The sequence below is a fragment of the Chiroxiphia lanceolata genome, chromosome 24 (genome assembly GCF_009829145.1).
Source record: "Chiroxiphia lanceolata isolate bChiLan1 chromosome 24, bChiLan1.pri, whole genome shotgun sequence".
Taxonomy (NCBI): Eukaryota; Metazoa; Chordata; class Aves; order Passeriformes; family Pipridae; genus Chiroxiphia; species Chiroxiphia lanceolata.
Window position 1 is genome coordinate 743034 of NC_045660.1, and position 20389 is coordinate 763422.

At 49.3% G+C, this 20389-nt stretch overlaps 1 protein-coding gene across 2 annotated transcripts; it reads left to right on the forward strand.

Annotated features, from left to right (window-relative positions):
- The first annotated feature begins 593 nt into the window (after positions 1-593).
- Positions 594-20053, forward strand: CTPS1 (CTP synthase 1). Of its 2 annotated transcripts, none has more exons than XM_032710043.1 (19): positions 594-608; positions 1547-1723; positions 2130-2300; positions 2936-3036; positions 4686-4802; positions 6164-6247; positions 6494-6574; positions 8248-8399; positions 9857-9989; positions 11387-11475; positions 12353-12447; positions 12960-13022; positions 13602-13645; positions 14403-14499; positions 14750-14805; positions 14890-14986; positions 15257-15401; positions 17310-17400; positions 18491-20053. In XM_032710043.1, exons 2-18 carry the CDS (start codon positions 1558-1560, stop codon positions 17392-17394), a joined length of 1776 nt encoding a protein of 591 aa, XP_032565934.1. In that variant the 5' UTR covers positions 594-608; positions 1547-1557; the 3' UTR covers positions 17395-17400; positions 18491-20053. The 2 variants fall into 2 exon arrangements, with proteins under 2 accessions (XP_032565934.1, XP_032565933.1); XM_032710042.1 differs by lacking the exon at positions 594-608 and adding an exon at positions 1161-1241.
- The last annotated feature ends 336 nt before the right edge of the window (positions 20054-20389 follow it).

Sequence of the window (20389 nt, forward strand, 5' to 3'; positions counted from 1 at the left end):
GGGACAGGAGGAGAGGGAACGGCCTCAAGCCGTGCCAGGGGAGGTTTAGGTTGGATATTAGGGAAAAATTTCTTCATTGTGTTAAGGAAATTTCCCAATCTGACCGTTCCTGAGACTCTCTGGCAGTCACACTCCCAATTCCAGGCACTTTAACTGCTGGGACCGAAGCCTCTCCAGTGACCCAAGGAAGTCACTGACTCCCCACACACCCAACAGTCACACAATCAGACCAGGTTTCCTCACCGGTTCCACCCCAGGTTTCCCATAGCAGACCCTCAGATGCCTCGTTCCATAATGCAATTTATTCATGGTGCAGTAACACAGGAACAGCTCCGAGCTGGTGCCTCAGAATAGGGACCCTGAGCAAAGGATCCCTGGGCTTTTATACCCTCACAATCCATGAGTGAGCAAGTCTTGCTCTTCCTCCTGAGTCCCCTGCTCCTGTCCCCCTCTCGATGTCCATCCACCTTGCTGGCATCACCCCCCTTCATGTCCTTTGTTATCCCAAAGGTTGGCAGTTCACACCTAGAGCTCAATCTGCATCTCAATCTGCAGCTTGCAAACTGAGCTACCTTCGCCAGAGGTATTCCTCAACAAAGGAACCAGAGGTATTCCTCAACAAAGGATTCCTCAACAAAGGGACGGGTGGTCAGGCACTGAACGGGCTGCCCAGGGCAGTGGTGAAATCACCGTCCCAGGATGTGTTCAAAAAACCTGTGGATGCGTCACCTGGGGACACGGTTAAGGGGTAGGCTTGGCCTGACAAGTGACAAGAGGACATAGTCTCAAGTTGTGCCCGGGGAAGTTCAGGTTGGATATTGCAAAAATTTCTTCACTGAAAGGATTGTTCAGCTCTGGTACAGTGAAGTCCCCATCCCTGGATATGTTCAGAGAAGGTGTGGGTGTGGCACTCCGGGACACGGGTTAGTGGTGGCCCCGGCAGCGCCGGGGGCACTGTTGGCCCCACCGACGTTAAAGGGTTTATTCCAACCCAAACCGCTCCTCGGCTCCGAGGGCTCTGAGGGGGGCGAGGAGGGGCCGGGGGCGGAGCCATCGCGGGAGCTCTGCCCCGCTCCTCCCTCCCTCCCGTACTGCGCAGGCGCCGAGGGGCAGCCGCGCGTGCGCCGCGCCCAGCGCTGGCCTCATGCGCTGCCCCGCCGAGCTGCTGGGGACCGGTGCTGCGCGCGCTCCACACCGCCCGCACCCCCGGCCCGCGCCGTGCACGCACCCGGCGGACACAGGTGAGGGTGGCGGGCGGGACCATGGGGGCGGCGCGGGGGGGGGGCGCGGACCCCACGCGGCTGCAGGGGGGGACACGGGCGGCTCAGCGGGGACGCGGCTGTGGCGGGAATTTGTGGCGGGAGGAGCCGGGAGGAGGGGACGGGAGGAGGGGACAGCGGGGACAGGCCCTCAGGGGCCGGGGGACAGGCCCTCAGGGGCGGGCGGGGTCGCAGCTCGGGGGTCGCTGTCAGGGCGAGGGTGCCGCAGGGTCGCTGTCGGGAGTGTTGAGCCCCGCGCTGAGGCGGTGCCGTGTGTGCCGGTCCAGGCGCGGGGCAGATGAAGTACATCCTGGTCACGGGCGGGGTGATCTCGGGCATCGGCAAGGGGATCATCGCCAGCAGCATCGGCACCATCCTCAAGTCCTGCGGGCTGCATGTCACCTCCATCAAGATCGACCCCTACATCAACATCGACGCCGGTACCTTCTCGCCTTATGAGCACGGTGAGTGCCCCGCGGGCGGGTGGCCCCGGGTGAGTGCGGGCTCTGCCAGGTGGTCCCGCGGCTTGGCCTGGAAGGAGCCATCCATCCCCATCCATCGCTGCGCTCTGCACAAACCTCTGTGCCCGCTCCTGTCTGTGGCACCCCGGGCTGAGCATGCCCTGGGCTGGCCGGTGGGGCTGCCGTGCCCCAGCCCACAGCAAGGATGTGCTTTCTGCTCTGTTCCTGCTGCCTGGTTGGGGGGCTCAGTCCCCAGTGCACTAGTCCTCTGTTGTATAAGGCTTTTAGTTTTATTTGCCCCTTCTAAACTTGCCGTGGCAGTCAGAGAAGGTATTTCTTTGCGCTGAATTCTTCCATTTTTTCTGTGGACTGTTTGACATGTGTACTGTGCCCATCTGTGGGTGTGCAGGGGAGGTGTTTGTTCTGGATGATGGAGGGGAGGTGGACCTGGACCTTGGGAACTACGAGCGCTTCCTGGATATCCGACTCACCAAAGACAACAACCTGACCACAGGGAAGATCTACCAGTATGTTATCAACAAGGAGAGGAAGGGAGACTATCTTGGCAAAACGGTCCAAGGTAATGCAAAGCTTGTTTTCTGGTCCTTAGAAATACGTCTTGTAGTTCAGTCCTGGCTGGATGTTTTTGTCTTTCGTCTTCACTTGAGGCTCTGCACAATCCTGCGTGTTGGGACTGCACTGGCCTTGGGTCCAGCTGTGTAACGTAGCCAGTGATAACTGGGAGCAGACATACACCTGGGGGTTGGTTGTAAGTTGGATAAAATGGTTATTGGTTTTGGTAACTGTCGTGTCTTTAGAGAACCCAGAGGATCTTTGAGGATCAGATCAGTCCCTTCCCTTTTTAACCAATCTCCACAGCTGGTTTGCACTAGGACTTTTACAAACAGTTAAAAACAGAGTAACTCTCTCTGCTTAGAGCAAAGAACAGTTTGTACTTGAATCTTTTAGCTTAAAGGAAGTGTTACTTACATGTGTTTAAATTGAGGCAGGATTCCATTTCCTGCCAAGGCCCTTGAAAGTCACAGCCAAGAATAATCACTTCAAAAATGCATAGTTCTTTAAAGACACAGACCCCTGCTCAAGCCATATGAGAAGCCGTGGTTGGTGATTGTCAGTAATTTGCTCTGTAATGAGTTAAGAGGGAGAAATGTGTGCATGGGGGGGCTTTAATCCTTGCCTGGCTTTTTTTTCCAGTTGTTCCCCACATCACAGATGCCATACAGGAATGGGTAATGAGGCAGGCACGGATTCCTGTGGATGAAGATGGCATTGAACCCCAAGTTTGTGTGATTGAGGTTTGTAACTAGTAAAAAACTGATAGTTTTGCTTCTTGTATAGAATAAACTGAACCATGTGTGTATTTTGCATAGTAAATTTTCTTTACAGGAATGTTCCACTTTGCATGTTATTGAATGGGTTAAAAATCTCCCTTGGTAACTTGACTTACTGGGACTAATCTTTTGAATTGCAGCACTCTCTGTGAGCAGTGACAGGACCCTAGAGAAGGACATGAAGCTGTTTCAGGGGAGGTTTTTTGTTGGATCTCAGGCAAAGGTTCTTCCCCCAGAGGCTGGTTGGGCACTGCCCAGGCTCCCCAGGGCAGTGGGCACAGCCCCAAGGCTGCCAGAGCTCCAGGAGGGTTTGGACAATGCTCTGGGGGCCAGAGTAGGATTGTTGGGGTGTCTGTGCAGGGCCAGATGTTGGACTAGATGATCCTTGTGAGTCTCTTCCAGCTCAGGAAATTCTACGAATTAACCTCTAGAATGAATTTTAGCTCTTGTAACTTAATATGCCAAAGTCTCAGTTAATCATGCTGTACCCTCTTCTTCCTTGGTGGGTGGAGGGAGAGCAGGTAAATCTCCCTCTGGAAAGGGTTGTCTTTTCCTCTCAGCAGTAAAAGGAGCCTTGGAGTGACCAGTTCGAGCGTAGACCTGGACAGGGAACGGCACGAGTTAGTGGTGACAAACATGCAGTTTCCAGTGTGTTTATGGAATGTTTCTGCTGCCAGAGGAGATGCAGTAGGGCGAAGGCTGAGACTGCTGGGATATGCTAACACAGGAGAGGGAGCTTGTCACAGTGCCCAGGTCGTGACTGCCTGCAGTTTGAGTGACAGTTTATGTGCCAGGATCACAAACCCAGGTCTGAAGTGCTTAGGAGACTCTGTCTCACAAGGGACGGGAGGCTCTAAGTCTTGTCTTTGTTCCTGCCTTTGTATAAGCACACTATATAGTTCCTAAAACTTAGCAGAAATTTTGCTTCTCAGTGCCACCTAATTTTCATAGATCGTAATTTTAACATCTAAATCTTTTCCCTGAAGAGAAAGTAGAGGTAAAGCTGATGTCTCCGGAGAGGTGCTGCCCATATCAGAAGCTGTTTTTCTTGTGGCTTTTTGATTTTTGGGGAAATGATGAAGGTAAAATAATAGTTGGAGTAGGTTGGAGGCTGTGGAAGTAGTGCATAGAGGTGGCAAATTCTGGTGCTTCACATGGAATAGGATCACAGAATATCCTGAGCTGGAGGGGACACACAAGGACCATCCAGTCCAACCCCTGGCCCTGCACAGACACCCCAACAATCCCACCCTGGCCCTCAGAGCGTTGTCCAAACCCTTCTGGAACTCTGGCAGCCTTGGGGCTGTGCCCACTGCCCTGGGGAGCCTGGGCAGTGCCCAACCAGCCTCTGGGGGAAGAACCTTTCCCTGAGATCCAACCTGAGCCTGCCCTGACACAGCTCCAGCCGTTCCCTGGCTGCTGTCCCTGCTCCCCCAGAGCAGAGATCGGAGCTGCCCCTTGGGAGGAAGCTGTGTTTGTGTTGATGCTCCTTTGGGGAATCAGAGGGAGGTGCTGGGGAGATGTTTGTGTGTTATGTGTATTTTCCCATGCTGTAGTATAGAACTTCCAGGTGATGTTTTGGTACTAAATTGTCCCTGTGTGTGTGTTCCCAGCTCGGGGGCACGGTGGGGGACATCGAGAGCATGCCCTTCATCGAGGCCTTCCGCCAGTTCCAGTTCAAAGCCAAGAGAGAGAACTTCTGTAACATCCATGTCAGTCTCGTTCCCCAGGTAAAACATTTCGGGGCTCAGAGGCTTCCTCAGTCCAAAACTTGCTTCCTCAAATAGGTGTTTTTGAAGTGCTGTACTTCCAGGTGCTGTTCCTTTTGTATTTCTATGCAGAAATGCAGAAATTACGTGGTTACCTATTAAGTCTTGCAGGAAGTGAACAGAAACTTTTAAAAGTGTACAAATGTGTAATAAAGGCTTGGGAGTTGCAGCAAGTGCAGTTTTGCATCTTTAACTGCTGTTTTTTCTCTATGGAATTGTCTCCTAGCTTTTGCAGGTAAACTTGATCTTCAGGGCTGAAAGCTTTCATTTTCATTTCCTTTGCATGGCCTGTAAAGCTACTTCATGGCCATTTAGACATTAATAAGATTATATTCCAAGCTCTTCCTGGAGTTCTGTAATATTCTTGATTCTGTTTGCTTTCGCCTTCCCCCTGCAAGATTTACATTAGCTGTTGCTCATGAGATATGCTGAGTTACTTCTGAAATTTGAAAATATAATATTTTGAAAGAAAATCTGGTTGGTTTTTTTGCCCTAGACCATATTTTTAATGTGATTTGATCTTTAACAGTAATTTCATAGACTCTCACATTTGACTGCTGTGTGAGCCATAACATTCTGAGGGGCTCTTGGGTCAAAGATAAACCTAAGAAAAGGTATTATGAAGTGGTGCTTTGATAAGAATCACTTAATTAGGAATCACAAAGAAAAACGAAGTATCTTTGTGTGCCAAGCAGGTGAGGTGAACTCCGGTTAATACCAAAAACTTACGAACGTGCTTTATGCCATATAATGCCTGATATAACCTCAACTGTATTATCTGCTCTGGATTTGGAGACAATTTGCAGTCCTAGATAAACAAAAAAAATCTCTAGCGCAGGAGTCATTGCTGAAAAAAATTTTCTGTGGTTATGCTAAATTTGGGAGAGTGTGAGCATTCCTTGTGTTGGAACTGCATTTGACAGAGCAGATTTATAGTTCCTGGAGTACAGGGCAATCTTTGTTCTCTTCTCTCTCTTTCTGCTTCTGTCCAGGCCAGGTGATTTACAGAGAAAAATCAGAAATATAAAATATTAGTTATTTGTTGGAAGCAGTGGATAAACCTCTGTTCCTCTCCTTCCCATACTCCAGTGCAGGCCTGCTTACTGGGCAGAACTGGGACTGAGGTTTCTGCTGGTTGCTTTCAGTCTTGGAGATTAAAAAGGCAGCACACAGGGGTGCATAAGATTTATGTGATTTGTCCAAGAACTGAGGCAAAGCTTTTGCAAGATTAATAGAGTGGAGAGTCCTGATTAGCCTGATGAATCATTGCTGCATATCATCATCATCATCTGACATACCAACTCCTGCTCTTCTCTGCCCAGCCAAGCTCGACAGGAGAGCAGAAGACCAAACCCACCCAGAACAGTGTTCGTGAACTCCGAGGTCTTGGTCTCTCCCCAGATCTGGTAAGGTTTGCTCACGGCTTGGAATTTAAAAAGGCACTTCTGGCATGTTGCAACAACATTCTTGTCTAAATAATGCTTAAGTTGAGAGCTCTTGTGTACTGGTGATAAAAAAGGAAAAGTGACTGAGTTGGTCTGTTTTTCCTCAAATCGCAGGCTGCACAAAGTCAGCTCTTTTTCCAGGTTTATTGTATGAATGCCTGAGTACTTGTGTTGTGCCTCACAGCCCTGATGTTGCTGCTCTGTTAGATTGTTTGCAGGTGCTCCACTCCACTGGATACCTCAGTAAAAGAAAAGATTTCCATGTTCTGTCATGTTGAACCAGAACAGGTAAAGGTTGTTTTCTGCACTTCCTTGCAGTGAATATTCCAGCTGTTTGTCAAACACTGAGGGGAGTTTTATCTGAGTGTAGTGGTTTTCTGTTCTAGCTCTGTGTTTTGGTAGCTGCATAATTCATGTGCTGCTTTGTCTTACCTACCTTCCTTACACATGGACCTGGTGCTAAACCAATCCTTTCTGTGCCAGTACCCAGGTTTTCTTATAAAGTAGTGCAAGCTTAGAGAATTCAATGGAATCCAAGGCAATTTCTGAACACCTGTTTTGACTTTATTTATCCTTCCACTTTCCTTCTGTATTCAAGAAGATTGAGATTTTCCAGTATTTAGAGGCCAAAGAGTTGCCCAAAATTAAGTTTAAAGGATACACTGCTGTGTTTCATACACTGCTCTTCTGCCCAAGATTTCATGAGGAGAGATTGCACGGAGAAATCAAGATGGGATTTGGGAGCACTGCTTTACTTGAATGTTACGTACGTGCAGAAATTCCATGTTAGCATGATCCTTCTTATACTGAGACTCAGAGCACAGTCTGAGGTGGACCTTGGAAAATAATCAAAAAGTCTGTAGGCTGAATATTAGCACTTTCTAATCCAGCTGGAGCTTGAAAGATTTTGTCTTTTTGTGAATGATTTGAGTGTCACTTCCCAGTCCCAGGTTCTGTCAAGTCATTTTAATTAGTTTACTCTACAACAAGACCAAACTTGAGCCCTGCGCATTCAAGCACTGCATTCAGAAGTAGCTGGCAATAATGTTGATGTGTCATCAGCACAATATCTACCTCGAGTTGGCCAGGAACTCAAAATAAGTTGGCCCATGTCGCTGTCTGGGAGGTTTAATGCAGCTCTATGTAGTGGTTGCTCTGACTGCAGTTGCATTTGGATTGAGCAGGAAACAGCCCTGGCTGCAGAGGAGGAAAATGTGCAGCCAGGGGGGTTTGACTGGTGCAGTGTTGAACTCTGCTTTCATTTCATTCAGGAGAAATGAGGATTTAAAAATAGTTGTGCCAGTGTATTTTGGATCCGTAAAGTACAGCCTCATTCTTGATGGACAGGTGACAGTTGTCCAGAGCCATGTTTTCCAAGGAAGCTCATTTCAGTGAAGTAGAACTGTTGATGCAGGTTTTCCTCATGACCTAAGAATTCTTTGCTCTTAATTGTTTAATCCTAAATTGGATGAAGAACACCCTGTAAAATGTATTGCTGTATTGGGATCACAGATTTCCCTGGGTTTAAATCAAACTGGGAGCCCTGGTTAGGAAGGACAGTGGAAGGAAGCAGGAAGCTGGGCTTGTGGCAGTTTGGCTGTTGTTTCAGTTGGGATTCTGTATCCAGGAGTCTCTTTGAAGTGTTCTTTGAACTTTGCTGTGTGCTCACATAACTTGCCAAGCAGCTGTGCCTTTCCTGCTGCTGGATTACTGTGTTATAGCCCTTCCTAAGGAGCTCCAGGGAGCAGTAATACCTGGGAACTACTGCAAGATGACGTTTCCAAGCATATGGAAATTAATATGAAGCTATTCCTGTGCTGTTCTGTTATTAAACACATGTTATTGCCTGGAAGTTTAGGTGTTTTTCTGCTAGAGACAGGAACACTCTGAATATCTGTCTAAAAACAATTGCCCAGGCACTGGATTCCTGTGTTTTGATGGCACCTGTGCTTTATGAACAGGTCATCTGTGTTCATGATGTCTCCTCTATCTACCGGGTTCCTCTGTTGTTGGAGGAGCAGGGGGTTGTTGACTACTTCAGGCACAGGCTGGACCTTCCCATCGAGAGGCAGCCCAGGAGGATGCTCCTCAAGTGGAAGGAGATGGCTGACAGGTGAGCTGGGCTGGAGTTCAGGCTGTAGGTTGGTGTCTCTTCTTGGCTGTTGGTGGTGAGGGGATGAATGTTACTTCCTGTTCCTCAGGTGTTCTTACGTCCTCACACCGTTCTTTCCTCTTTGTTCAGAGTCCCATCCAAACCTTGAATGTTTCCAGGGATGAGGAATCCTCAGCTTCTCTGGACAACCTGTGCTAGTGCTTCACCACTCTCGTTGTAAAAACGTTCATCCTGATCTCTAGCCTAAATCTGCCCTCTTTTAGGTTAAAACCATCACCCTTTGTCATAGCACGACAGCCCTACTGAAAAGTCTGTCCCTATCTCTTTCATAAACCCTCTCACTCAAAGGCTGCCATAAGGTCTCCCTGGAGTTTTTTCTCCTGCAGGCTGATCCACCCCAGCTCTCTCAACCTTTTTCCATAAAATCCTGTGAGACAAATTTCCTGAGGTCCTTATCATGTGTTGGTGGTGTCCTGTCTGTGTCAAACCCTGTCTGAAGTAATTAAAAGCTGGACAGCTCTGCCCTCCCTTTTTATTCAAAAAACTCTCATAACATTAAAAAGTGTCGAAATCTTTTGTAGGCTTATGGAGACATCAGGAATGTCAATAAAAAGTACCTTTGAGTGTGCTTTCAGGCAGGTAAGACAAGTGTAACCTGTTCTGTCTGAGAATCCCTGGACACTGGATTTTTTTCTTGTGAGGAGTAGACTCCATGTTTGAGGGGGAAATAGTGAACAGAGTCTTTTCAGTTGACATTCAGGCTCTTTCTGAAACCTTTGTCTCCTTATAAGAGATTAGTTTTCAAGATCTATATGTTTCCCTTTATTTCTGTGCCTGACACAAGCCAGGCCTGTCAGTAACATTCCCTTTTGATGGGGAAAGCCCTTGGTACCCAATGGGTTGAAGGTACCTGGCAGTTCTGAGATAAACACTAAACCAAATCTTGGCTGTGGCCAGGAATGCTGTGTAAATCCCATGCTGCCAGGTGCTGGGGAATGCAGGTGTAGGCAGCACAGCCCCAGGACTCCAGAATTCCTTTCTGTGTTTGCAGCTGCTGAAGTGAACTCAGTCAGCAGCACCGTGGGAAGATCCTGTGCAGTACAAACACTCATGGAGTTGTGCTTTGATCCCCGTCACTGCAGCCTTTGAATGTAATACAGCTCCCTGAAAACACAGTTTGGTTTGGGTCTGCTCAAAATGGCTTTTCAGCATAAGGAGAGATGAGTTAATTTATATGTGGCTTTCTGCAACTGTTTTCCTCTGTCATTGCTTTGGTTTTGATCTTGCTTTGATGTGTTTAAATCATAATTATTATAAAAGGTCACTCTTTCAGAGTCGTCAGCTCTGCTGGACAGACTTGGAAGAGCCCAACTCTTTGTTCCTTGAAAAGCTGAACAGAACGTGAGTGAATCTCATCTGTCTCCTGTCACTAGTGGAATAACCCTCGTGTTCTGTAGGTATGACCGTCTGCTTGAGACGTGTTCCATTGCGCTCGTGGGCAAATACACCAAGTTCTCCGACTCCTATGCGTCTGTCATCAAGGCCCTGGAGCACTCTGCACTGGCCATCAACCACAAACTTGACATTAAGGTGGGGCTGGCTCTCTGTGTGTAGACAAAAGTCCCCCCTTCACCCATCTTCCTTCCACCTGCAGCGCTGCCCATCCTAATTCAGATACTCACAAACCCAGAGACAGGAGGGGAGAAGTTCCAAATTGTCCCTGGGTTACAGCATCTAAACAGCTGTTGTCAGGCCTAAAATGGCTTCAGAGCAAACCAGCCCCTCGTGCTGTGAGCTGTACCAAGTGTCTGTAATGGATGGAAGCTCATCAGTGCTCAGGATTGAAGGAAGGCACTGTCTGCTTTAATTTCTGACATTTGTTGCAAGTCAGCCTTTTTAGGATTTTTGCCATTAACCTTGTGGTACTCACAGCTTTTATATGCTCCTACCTCAGGCTTCATTAAGGTTTTCATGCTGTTTTGACTGCATAGGTGCTTTTAGGGGTCTTGGTTGTAGCTGGATGCTCTGAAGAGGTGAAACATGTATCTGTTGCCAGAAATTTTACTTTCATTTAAATATACTTTTTTTAGTGTTCATCAGTCTTATGTTGCCAGTGAGTCATTGAAATAGGTAGTTGCTTTATAACAGCACTGGTCTAGGTTTGGGCTATCTTTCAGCTTCCAAAATCAGTCAGTAGAGGTGAGAAGAAGAAAAACAAGTAGGACTGGCGAAGTGCAAACCCTGCATGAACAACTGTGGGTAGTCCCTGACACAGCTGTATCTGAGTGGTTCAGGAGGGGAGTGAGTTCTGCAAGCCTTGTACGTGGAGATCTTATGTTAAAGAACTGATTAGCAGTAGTTAGTTAAAGAACTAACTACCAGCACTGCAACCTCCCCTTCCCAAAAAAAACCCCAAAAACAAGACAACAAAATGGTTGTTTTAAAGGGTTAACAGCCTGCCAGAACATCCAGAAGTTGAGGTACTGGAATACTGGAGATGAGACACTGGAAAAATTGCAGGTGTTTTTTCCATGTCCATAGCACCCTTTAATTACAGAGGCCTGAGTTTTACCATATCCTATTTCTTCTGCAGTGCTGCTTGAAGAGGATGCATATTTGAGAGAGTGATCCAGTTTTTTCTTGCTGTGTGGTGGTTTGTGTCTGCGTGGCCTCATGTTCCCACCTCACTGTGCTCCATTCACACCTCACATTTAACATTAGAGTCTGGGGTTCTTGTCACAGCAGAGCTGCAGAGAGGGGAGGAAAGAATCCTGGCTTCTCTTTGTGCACTGGTGGTAGGATGGTGGGGAAAGCAGTTTTGTTGGCTGACATGGGAAATCGGCCCAGAAAAAACACAAGTATCCATTAGGAGACAGATGCAGAGCTCTCCAGGAGGAGCGATGCTATCTTAATTTAATGAGAATTCAGGAGATGCTGTACACTCCTGTGGCAGTATCTCATCATTCTGTTTTTGGATTTCTTCCCAGTACATTGACTCTGCTGACCTGGAGCCCGACACGCTGCAGGAGGAGCCTGTGCGGTACCACGAGGCCTGGCAGAAGCTGTGTGGGGCTGAGTAAGGCTCTCCTTCCCTGACCATTTCCTGGGAGCATGGCTGATAAACCTGCTGTTATTGACAGCTTTGGGATCAAGGGCCCCCCTGGAGACTCTTTCCTTGGGCATTGCACCAGCACTGACGTACCCCCACACACCTCTCGGGGACACTGAGGATAAGATGTTAAATGGAGAATTGTTAAATAAGTGAGGGAGGTGGTGAAAGGCAGCAGTGGGGGAAATGATCGTGCAGGTGAGGATGTGCCCAGACTCACTTGCATGATCAGGGGGAAACAGGGTGAGAGGAAATAAGGAGAAAGGAAAGGTCCTGATAAAGGCTGTAAAAGCCAGAGTGGGAATGGAAGGCGTAAATGGGGTATAAACTACTTTAAAGTTTGAGAAGGTAGTATGCAGAGGAGTGCCAAGAATTAGCACAAGGGGGGCCTGTTGCCCCTCAGAGTTTAGGTGGGATCAGGAGAACAAAGAACCTCCTGCAGAGTTTGGTGTTAGGACAGCCTGACACTGCAGCCAGTGACTTCCTCAGCACAGGCCTGGCTGGGTGGTGTGTCTGCAAACACTTTTGGTGCAGAGCGTGAGTCCCACAAAATGAACCATTCCAGTATGGTAACCTGTGTTGTATTTGGGATCTCTCTTGGGAGGGTAAAATTGGCATTTATAAAATATTTCACTGACAGTTCAGTGACATTTTATGTGACTGTTCATGTGGAGCCATATGGAAATGGTGCTGCAGCCAGGCCCTGCCATGAAGGCTGCTTCAGAGCCCTTTTCAGGAGGGAGGTCTTGCAGGTCCAAGATTTTATGGGAGGGAGGTGGTACATGGGTTTGGGGGAAGCACACTGGTGTGCCCATGTGAATGGACTCTCTTCATCCTCATGCAGTGGAGTTCTGGTTCCTGGTGGATTTGGTGTTCGAGGAACAGAAGGCAAAATTCAAGCTATTTCCTGGGCAAGAAAACAGAAAAAACCCTTCTTAGGTGAGAAACATGCTATCCTCAAGAAGAAATAAAGCAAGGAAGGAGGTTGAATAACAGCAAGAGCCTCCCTGGTTTTCATTGGTGTGCAGTTGTGAAGGCTGAGGAGGGCAGGAATCTGTGCTCAGCTGAACTGGGAATGCAGCCTCATCCCCAGTGAGCTCTGAAGTGGTTGGAGTTGGCTGGGATGGGATGACAAGGAATCTCTGTAATGAGGGGGTGAGAGTCTCGGAGGAAGTTTCAGAGGAGGCTGTAGGGATCTTGGCACCAAGGAACTCGTGACTGCATTTCAGTGAAATGGCTGTGGTGAGAGACTGGAACTGAGGTGTGAGCAGGGCGTGGGGAAAGGGAGGGCAGGAGAGCTGGTCAGGGCACAGACCCCTAAATCCCAGTCAAGGTCTGCCCCATCCAGATGTTCCTCTGGCTCGGGATGCTCTGTGAAGGTGTGTGTGCTTTGCACTACGGGCTCAGAGGTGCTTGTCCTGATGATCCATGTGCTGCCCTTCCTTCCGCAGGAGTGTGTTTGGGAATGCAGTTGGCCGTGGTGGAGTTTGCTCGCAGTGTTCTTGGCTGGCAAGGTAATGGCACAAAACCCTTCCTGCCTTCTGCTCGTTTCTTGGATTGCTTGAGTAATACCTGTGATTTTTTTTTCTTTTTTTTTAAAATACCTGTAACTTTTAATGTTTCCCATCTCCTTTGCTAATTCAAAGGAGAAAGAACAATTGCTTTCTGAGCTCCACTGCTTGGACTGAGCGGGTCCCTGTTAACAAAATTCCGTTCACAGGGTGCTAAATTGAGTTCTCAGCCTGACTCTGAGTCTCACCAGGAGTGAGAGTGGAGAAAAAGTGTTTCTTGGAGCATTCTGCTCCCTCCTTCCCTGCCTTTATTTCTGTATTTGAAGCTGTTGAATGTGTGTTTTTCCTGAATGACCCTTTTTGTTCATCAGTGACTGCATGAGGTGGGTTGCCCCAAGATTGCAGCCTCTGAAATGGATACCAGGCAGTGCTGACAGCCCCATTCCTGCTGCCTGGGATGAGCTCTGTGCCTGTGAGGGGCTCAGCACGGTTGGGGATGGGAAGCAACTGAACCTGGGGCAGGTCCTGTAAGTGCCTGTCGTGGTGTGAGGGAATTTGTAATTGCTGAATGTTATGTTGCAGATGCGAACTCAACAGAATTTGACCCCAAAACTGCTCATCCAGTGGTGAGTTTATGGTGATTTGCTTGTAATATCCTTATATACTGTGTCAGACTGCTCTGCACATCCCTGGGCACGTTTGTCCAGAGCAGCTGTGGCTACCTCATCCCTGGAAGTGTCCAAGACCGGGTTGGACAGGGCTTGGAGCAACCTGGGCTAGTGGAAGGTGTCCCTGCCCATGGCATGGGATGGAACTGCATGAGCTTTAAGGTCCCTTCCAACCCAAACTGTTCTATAATAGTCATAATGAATTCCTTGGAACACTGGTGGACAGATTTTTGCGTCTGCATTTCTTAGTCTGCAGACTCTGTGTGCCTCATACAGTGTCCACCATAATGATTCTTCTACTAGAATTCGAAATGCTACTCTAAAGGAGAAAGTCTTCAAAAACCAACCTGTGAAGTTATCAAAGTATAAGTGATTAAGGGTTTTGTTTCTGTAATTTGCTGGTGTGTTTAACATGTAGTTCAGTAAATAGCACAGAACTGGTGTGCGGGATCTGTGTAGACTCTGACTTAGGCTGTTTCCTATGGGGAAAGCTTCCTGAAAAACCTTCCATATGTTCTGTGCAACCTTTACTAGAGTAACTCGGACAACTAACCTAGTTCTGTTGGTCTGCCTTGTCAAGACAATGTTCCTTGGGGTGGTTTGCTTGTTTTTTGCATGAATGTTGGTGGGGTTTTTTCCCTTTAATGTTTCAGAGTCTGCCTGGGACTGTTATTCCTCCCCCATTCCCACCTCCCTCTCTGAATGTTTTTCACAGGTCATAGACATGCCAGAACATAATCCTGGGCAGATGGGTGGGACCATGAGGCTTGGCAAGAGGAGGACACTCTTTCAAACCAAGAATTCAATCATGAGTAAGGCACTTCTTCCCTCTTCTGGAAATGTTTCCTGGGAATGCTGTGCATGTGTGGTGGGTATGGGGAAGCTAGACCTGGGAATGTTAAAGCATCCTTAAATGGCAGGTGTTCAGACAGTTCCAGTAGGGAAATGGAAACGGGGGAATTTAGTCCCCTCCAGAATTGTCAGGTGCTGATGGATGCTGTTCATATGGATGTGTTCAAACTTGGTATCACTGCTCTAAGGAACATCTTCCTCTTGGTACAGGGAAGCTGTATGGAGATCATGATTTCTTGGAAGAGAGACACAGACACAGATTTGAGGTAAAAATGCTCTGGTAGGTATTAAGCTTTTCTGTGTGATCCAGACACAAGAGATCATGGCTTTTCTTGCCTCTGCTCTTCTAGGTCAATCCAGAATTGAAAAAGTGCTTTGAAGAACAAGGTCTGAAGTTTGTAGGGCAGGATGAGGAGGGAGAGCGGATGGAAGTGGTTGAGCTGGAAGGTGAGTCCTTAAGCAATTGGTTTGTGGGTGTGGGATGGACAAGGGAAAGTGGTTGGAGGGTAATTGAGCAACCAGACCAGACTCTCTCAGAGTGATTCCATCCATGAAATGACAGTAAAAAAAGAATCCCATGTGCTGTCCATTAGGGACAGAAGGCAGGATAGAAGTGACACTTCCCCATCAGCAGGGCTTCAGCATGATCAGCATTTCAGCTGCAGCTCAGCCACAGGCTCGAGAGATGTGACCGAATGTTTTGTTTGTTCCCCCCAGAGCATCCTTTCTTCGTTGGTGTTCAGTACCATCCCGAGTTCCTCTCCAGGCCCATCAAGCCATCGCCCCCATACTTTGGGCTCCTCTTGGCATCTGCAGGGAGACTCACCCATTACCTACAGAAGGGCTGCAGGCTCTCACCCAGGTGGGTTTAAGAAGGACCCTGCTCAGCCCTGTCACAGGACAGTGCTGCTTCCTGCGCAATAGACTGGAAAATCCTCTTGGCACAGATTTACTGGGGATAACTGGTGGTGTTGCAGCACCTCTTCTTTCCACTCTTTCTTTGAAGGCTCTTGTCTGGTGTGCTGGGGCTGACTGGGGCCACAGAGCTGTCTCTGGCTTCAGGGAGAGAAGACCTGCAGCCTCATGCTGCCGGTCAGGGGTGTTTGGGGAAACTGAGGCAGAGCCTTGTCTTTTAGATGAGCGGAGACCTTGTGGCTTTTTCCCACGTTCCTCATACAAGTCCCAGGTACAGGTTGGTCTGTAAGAAACTTGTTCCTGCTGCTGGTTTAAAGAACAGGTCCTGGTGGTTGCAGCTGACTTCTGCTGACTTCAGCTTTCTTCATTTCAGTTTGCAAAGCAGCTGATGTTTTGGGTAGGTTTAGTGGTGCAGTTACTTGTGCTGCTGCTCCCCAGTGCCTGCAGTTCTGGTCAACACTGGACACTGAGCAACAAACACCCACCATGTGGTGGGGACCCTTCTGCTCCTCCCAGAGAACACTGGGGAGCTGCTGAGTGCTGACAGGCACTAAACAAAAAACAGACTGAATGCCAAGGAGAATTAGCACTGACTGTGTCAAACCCAGGCAAGTGCAATGCCCGGAGGAAAGTATGCCTCGTGTGTTGAGCTGCAGTGCAGCTGCACCATGGGATTCCTGGTTGGTGTTGGCAGCAGGGCAGTCAGGTGAGTGTGTCAGGGATACTCCAGGGGAGCTTCTTGTGTGATGGTCACTCAATTCAGTGAGGGTTGAGGGATATTTTAATTACCTGGTTTTGCACATTTGAGTTTGAAATGGCTCCTCACAGCAGAGGAGCTGAAGTTTTCTCTGTGCTGCAGCATCCCACTGCCCTGGGAGTCTCTTGTGTTGTGGTCACAAATAGTTTCATGGCTGGCATGTAACCTAAAAGTATTGGTGGCAGTTCTAGGCCTGTGCTCCCCATTCTTCCTGTCATCACCTTTTGTGGTGGATGTCATTGCCCTGGGATGAGGCTCCATGTAACACAGAACCAGGGGACACACACACTTTACCCCTGAGGAGGGGCCTGGGCTGGAGTAGGGGAGCAGCAGGAGCCTCACGAGGCTCAGCAAGGGCAAATGCAGAGTCCTGCATCCAGGAATCCCTCACAGTGACGGGGACCAGGAGTGGGCAGGGACAGCTCTGCTCACCAGGGACTGGGGAACAGCAAGGGAATGGGAAGCAGCAGTGGGCAAGGCAGTGAAGGAGGGACAGATGGACAGCATCCTGGGCTGCCTGAGGAGGGATGGATGCATGGACAGCATCCTGGGCTGTCAGAGTGAGCCAGGAGATGGAGAGAAGTGATTGTGTCTATTTACGTGGCATTTGTTAAGAGACCCCATCAAGAGCATTCTGTGCAGTTTGGGATTGCCCAGCACAAGTCAAACATGGATCAATTGGAGAGGGGTTAGCAGAGAGCTGCTAGGAGCCAGTGAGCAGAGGCTGAAGGAGCTGGGCTTGCTCAGCCTGGAGAAGGGAAGGTTATGGGGGACCCAAGAGCAGCCTGACAACACTGGCCAAAGTGTTATCAAAGATGAAAGCAGGATCTTTACAGAATGTGACAGTGATTTAATTAATTTCATTTAGAGTAACTTTGCCTTTCAAAATGCCTGTTACGTGTGTAATCATCTTAATTGACAAACCTCAAAACAGGTGCTGACCCAGCCCTGTTTCCTAAGGGGTGGCTACACTGGAAATTGTGTGTACTCTGCTGTTCCCCCTGAGCTGGCAGCACTCACACCAAGCACTCTGCCTGCTGGTGCAGCTCTGGGTCCTCAGACACTTGTGCTCTCTCACCCACCCTGTGCCCCTTGCAGGGACACCTACAGTGACCGCAGTGGCAGCAGCTCCCCCGACCTGGAGATCACAGAGCTCAAGTTCCCCTCAGTCAATCACGACTGATCCCTGGTAATGTTTAATGATCTCAACCTCTTCCTTGGGGAAAAAATTACTTGCCCAGTCTTTTCTCCTGGCATCTGACTTGCACATTGTTTGGTGGAAGGCTGGCAGGCTGTGGGGTGTGCTGGTGTTCACACACTGTGCTGAGGGGTGGGCAGTGCCCCTGGGGAACAGATGAGGGTGGTGTTCCCTTAGCAAACTGACACATAATAAAGTATAAATACACAGGCAGGAGTTCGGGATTAAATTCAGGTTAAGAACCAGAGCACCACTGGAGCACACGCTCCTGAAAATGGGGGCAGAACTGAGCAAGGGGTTCCTGGATTTAGGAAGCTCAGTATTTTGGGAGCAGTCTCTCACTGATGTCAAAGAACATCTTGGAAGTAGCTGTTCTGCCCATCTTCTGGGACAGCAGTTCTGTCAGACCAGGGGCTCAAGCTCTGGTCTGTAATGGCTGCAGATGTGAAAAATGGAGGTACACAATCCAGGGAAGGAGGGGATGCTAAAACCTGGCACTCAGACTGCACCAGCAGGACAGGCAGACTTAAATGTCAAGTTCTCCCTCTATGCAGTAGATGATCATGGATGTGACCTTCTCCTGCTCTGGCTGGTTCGTGTGCTGGTTTGGAGGAGTTGAGCAGCATCTGTGGACACCCCCGTGGGGTGAGAGGAGGCTCCACTGCTGAGTGCCAGGGGACCCTTCTCCCCCTTCCCTTGGTCTGACAGGCACACGTCCAAACTGCAGAGGGAAAGCAGGGTCGGCCCCTGTCTGGTACAGGAGTGCTCCCCACCCCTGGGCACAGGACTGGAACTGGATGCTGGGATCACTGGGTGCTGGGCTCTTCCACAGCCTGGTACAACCTTAAGAGCTGAAGAATTCTCCCTGTAAATTTTATCCTAAAGACACTGTGAACCTTGGCTCCCTGACAGCATCCTGTGTGCTCTGGAGGCTTGGGGGCTGTCCCCAGCTGAAACTGTAGGAGAGGGGCAGTGGCAGTGTGGGTATCCCAGGGACATGGCTCAGCCTGACTCCAGTGCTGTGCAGCTCCAGCCTGTGGCTCTCTCCTGTCAGTAACTCCTGCTCCTTTTCCCTCTCCAGGTGTGTCCTTGCTGCAGAGAGGAGTCTCGTTTCGGTTTTCCAGGCGTTCTTACAGCAATAGCTTCAACACCTCAGCTTTGGGCTTTCCTGACTTATGGGTTTATAATTTTCATTCTGAGATCCTGTCCCTTATTTCTTCAGCTCTTTTGTCCTTCCTTTATTTTCCATGTAGATCCTGGTTATTTGTGGAGGAGAGTTCACACAGGCTCCTCCAGACTTCTTCAGTTCCTTCAGTTTGCACCAGCTTGGAGATCAAAGCAAACTGGGCATGGGGTTCGATGTGGGGGGGAAATCCCATGGCACACGTCCTTCCGCACAGGGAATAGTGGCATCAGGGTGCCTTGGACACTGACAGTGGAGTTGCTTTCTCCAGCCTTTCTGCTTCCTCCTCACTCTTTACTTACTAGTGAAATTATGTGGATGTTACAAGCTTTTGGGGTTTGGCTCAGTGCCTGAGCTGGGCTGCACTGCAGAGGAGGGCTCTGGGCTGGGCAGGCTCATGCAGCCTTTTTGAGGTTTTTTTGGGGGGAAAGAAGGATGATTTATTCTTCTTTGGTTTTTTTTTTCAGTAGTATTTACAAACCTTTGGCACTGGTGCTCTCAGTGCATTCATTGCCACAATGAATTTGTAATCAGGAAACTTCTCCTGGAATAGTGTTACTCTGGAATACGATCATCTCTGCCTGACGTGTCACTGCAGGGATGTGAGTAACTGGGATCAAGTTGGGGGGGTGGAAAGCAAAGCTGCCAGGAAAGCCCTGACCCGAGGGGTCCATGCTCCTGGAGCTGCTCCTTGGGTTGGGACCCTCCCACCCCTTGCATCAAGGGGGAGGTGAGAACAGTGAACCACTGAACCACTTCCACTGCTGCCTTGAGCTGCTCCTGCTGTCCCTGGCCTTGGACACAACAGTTCCTGGTGCTTTTTCATGGACTGGAAGCAGAGCCTTCCACTGCCTTTTTGTACAGTCGGAGCCGTGTGTCCTGTGCTCCTGCCATTCCCAAGGGCTGTTCCCCATCCCCAGGTGCTGCCCAGCTCTGGGGCCGGGTGGTGCTGTGCAGTGCTGGGGGATGGACTCCCTGGTTCCCTGCCTCGTGCTGCCGTGGAACACCGTGTTTGGCCGGTGGGGATCGAGAGGGAAGGAAGGAAGGAAGGAAGGAAGTGTCTGCACTGTCTGAGTGTCTGCTCTTGGCAGGGCCTGGGAGTCTGGGGAGAGCTGCAGTCAGACCTGGCTGAGCCACGTAACCAAACCCTGTCCTGTCCCTCCTCAGTGATCTCCTCCCCAGCCCCCCTTGCTTTAGTCCTCAGTTGTTTTCAGTATTCCCTGTAAAGCTGCTGTGAGCCCAGAGAGCTTTGAGCATTCCTCGTGTGCCAATTCCAGCTGTTCTGGAGGAATGATTGAGTTTGATGCTCTGGTACTGCCCAGCCCCTGCCCTTGGCGTGGGGCAGGGTGAGATTGTTCCTCAGCTGCAGCACAGCTGTGTTTTCTTTCTCCCGAGATGTTTTTGTTTGGCCAAACTGTGCCACTTACTCGGTCATTAAATGCTCATTTGTAACAAACTGAACCAGGAGCCCCGAGCTCGTTCTGTTCCTGCCCTGCTTGGAGAGAGAGGGAGGGAGGGAAGGGGCTGAGGTACAACTCAATTTTAATCCTTTCTAAGTCAGGGAAAATTTGTGAGCTGCACTCCAGTGGTTTTAGATGTGGATTTCCAAGGCTGGCTGAAATTATCTCCCTCCAGCAGCAGAGAAACCTGGGCTGAGCCTGCAGGTGCTGCAGGGCAGGGGAGTCACTTCCTAATGGAAGAACGAGGCTGCAACTCTCCTGCGAGGGTTTGTCCCTCCTTGCTCCACAGCTGGGGTTGTTGGCCAGAGCCCCCTCAGGGCTCCTGCTGTAGGGGTGT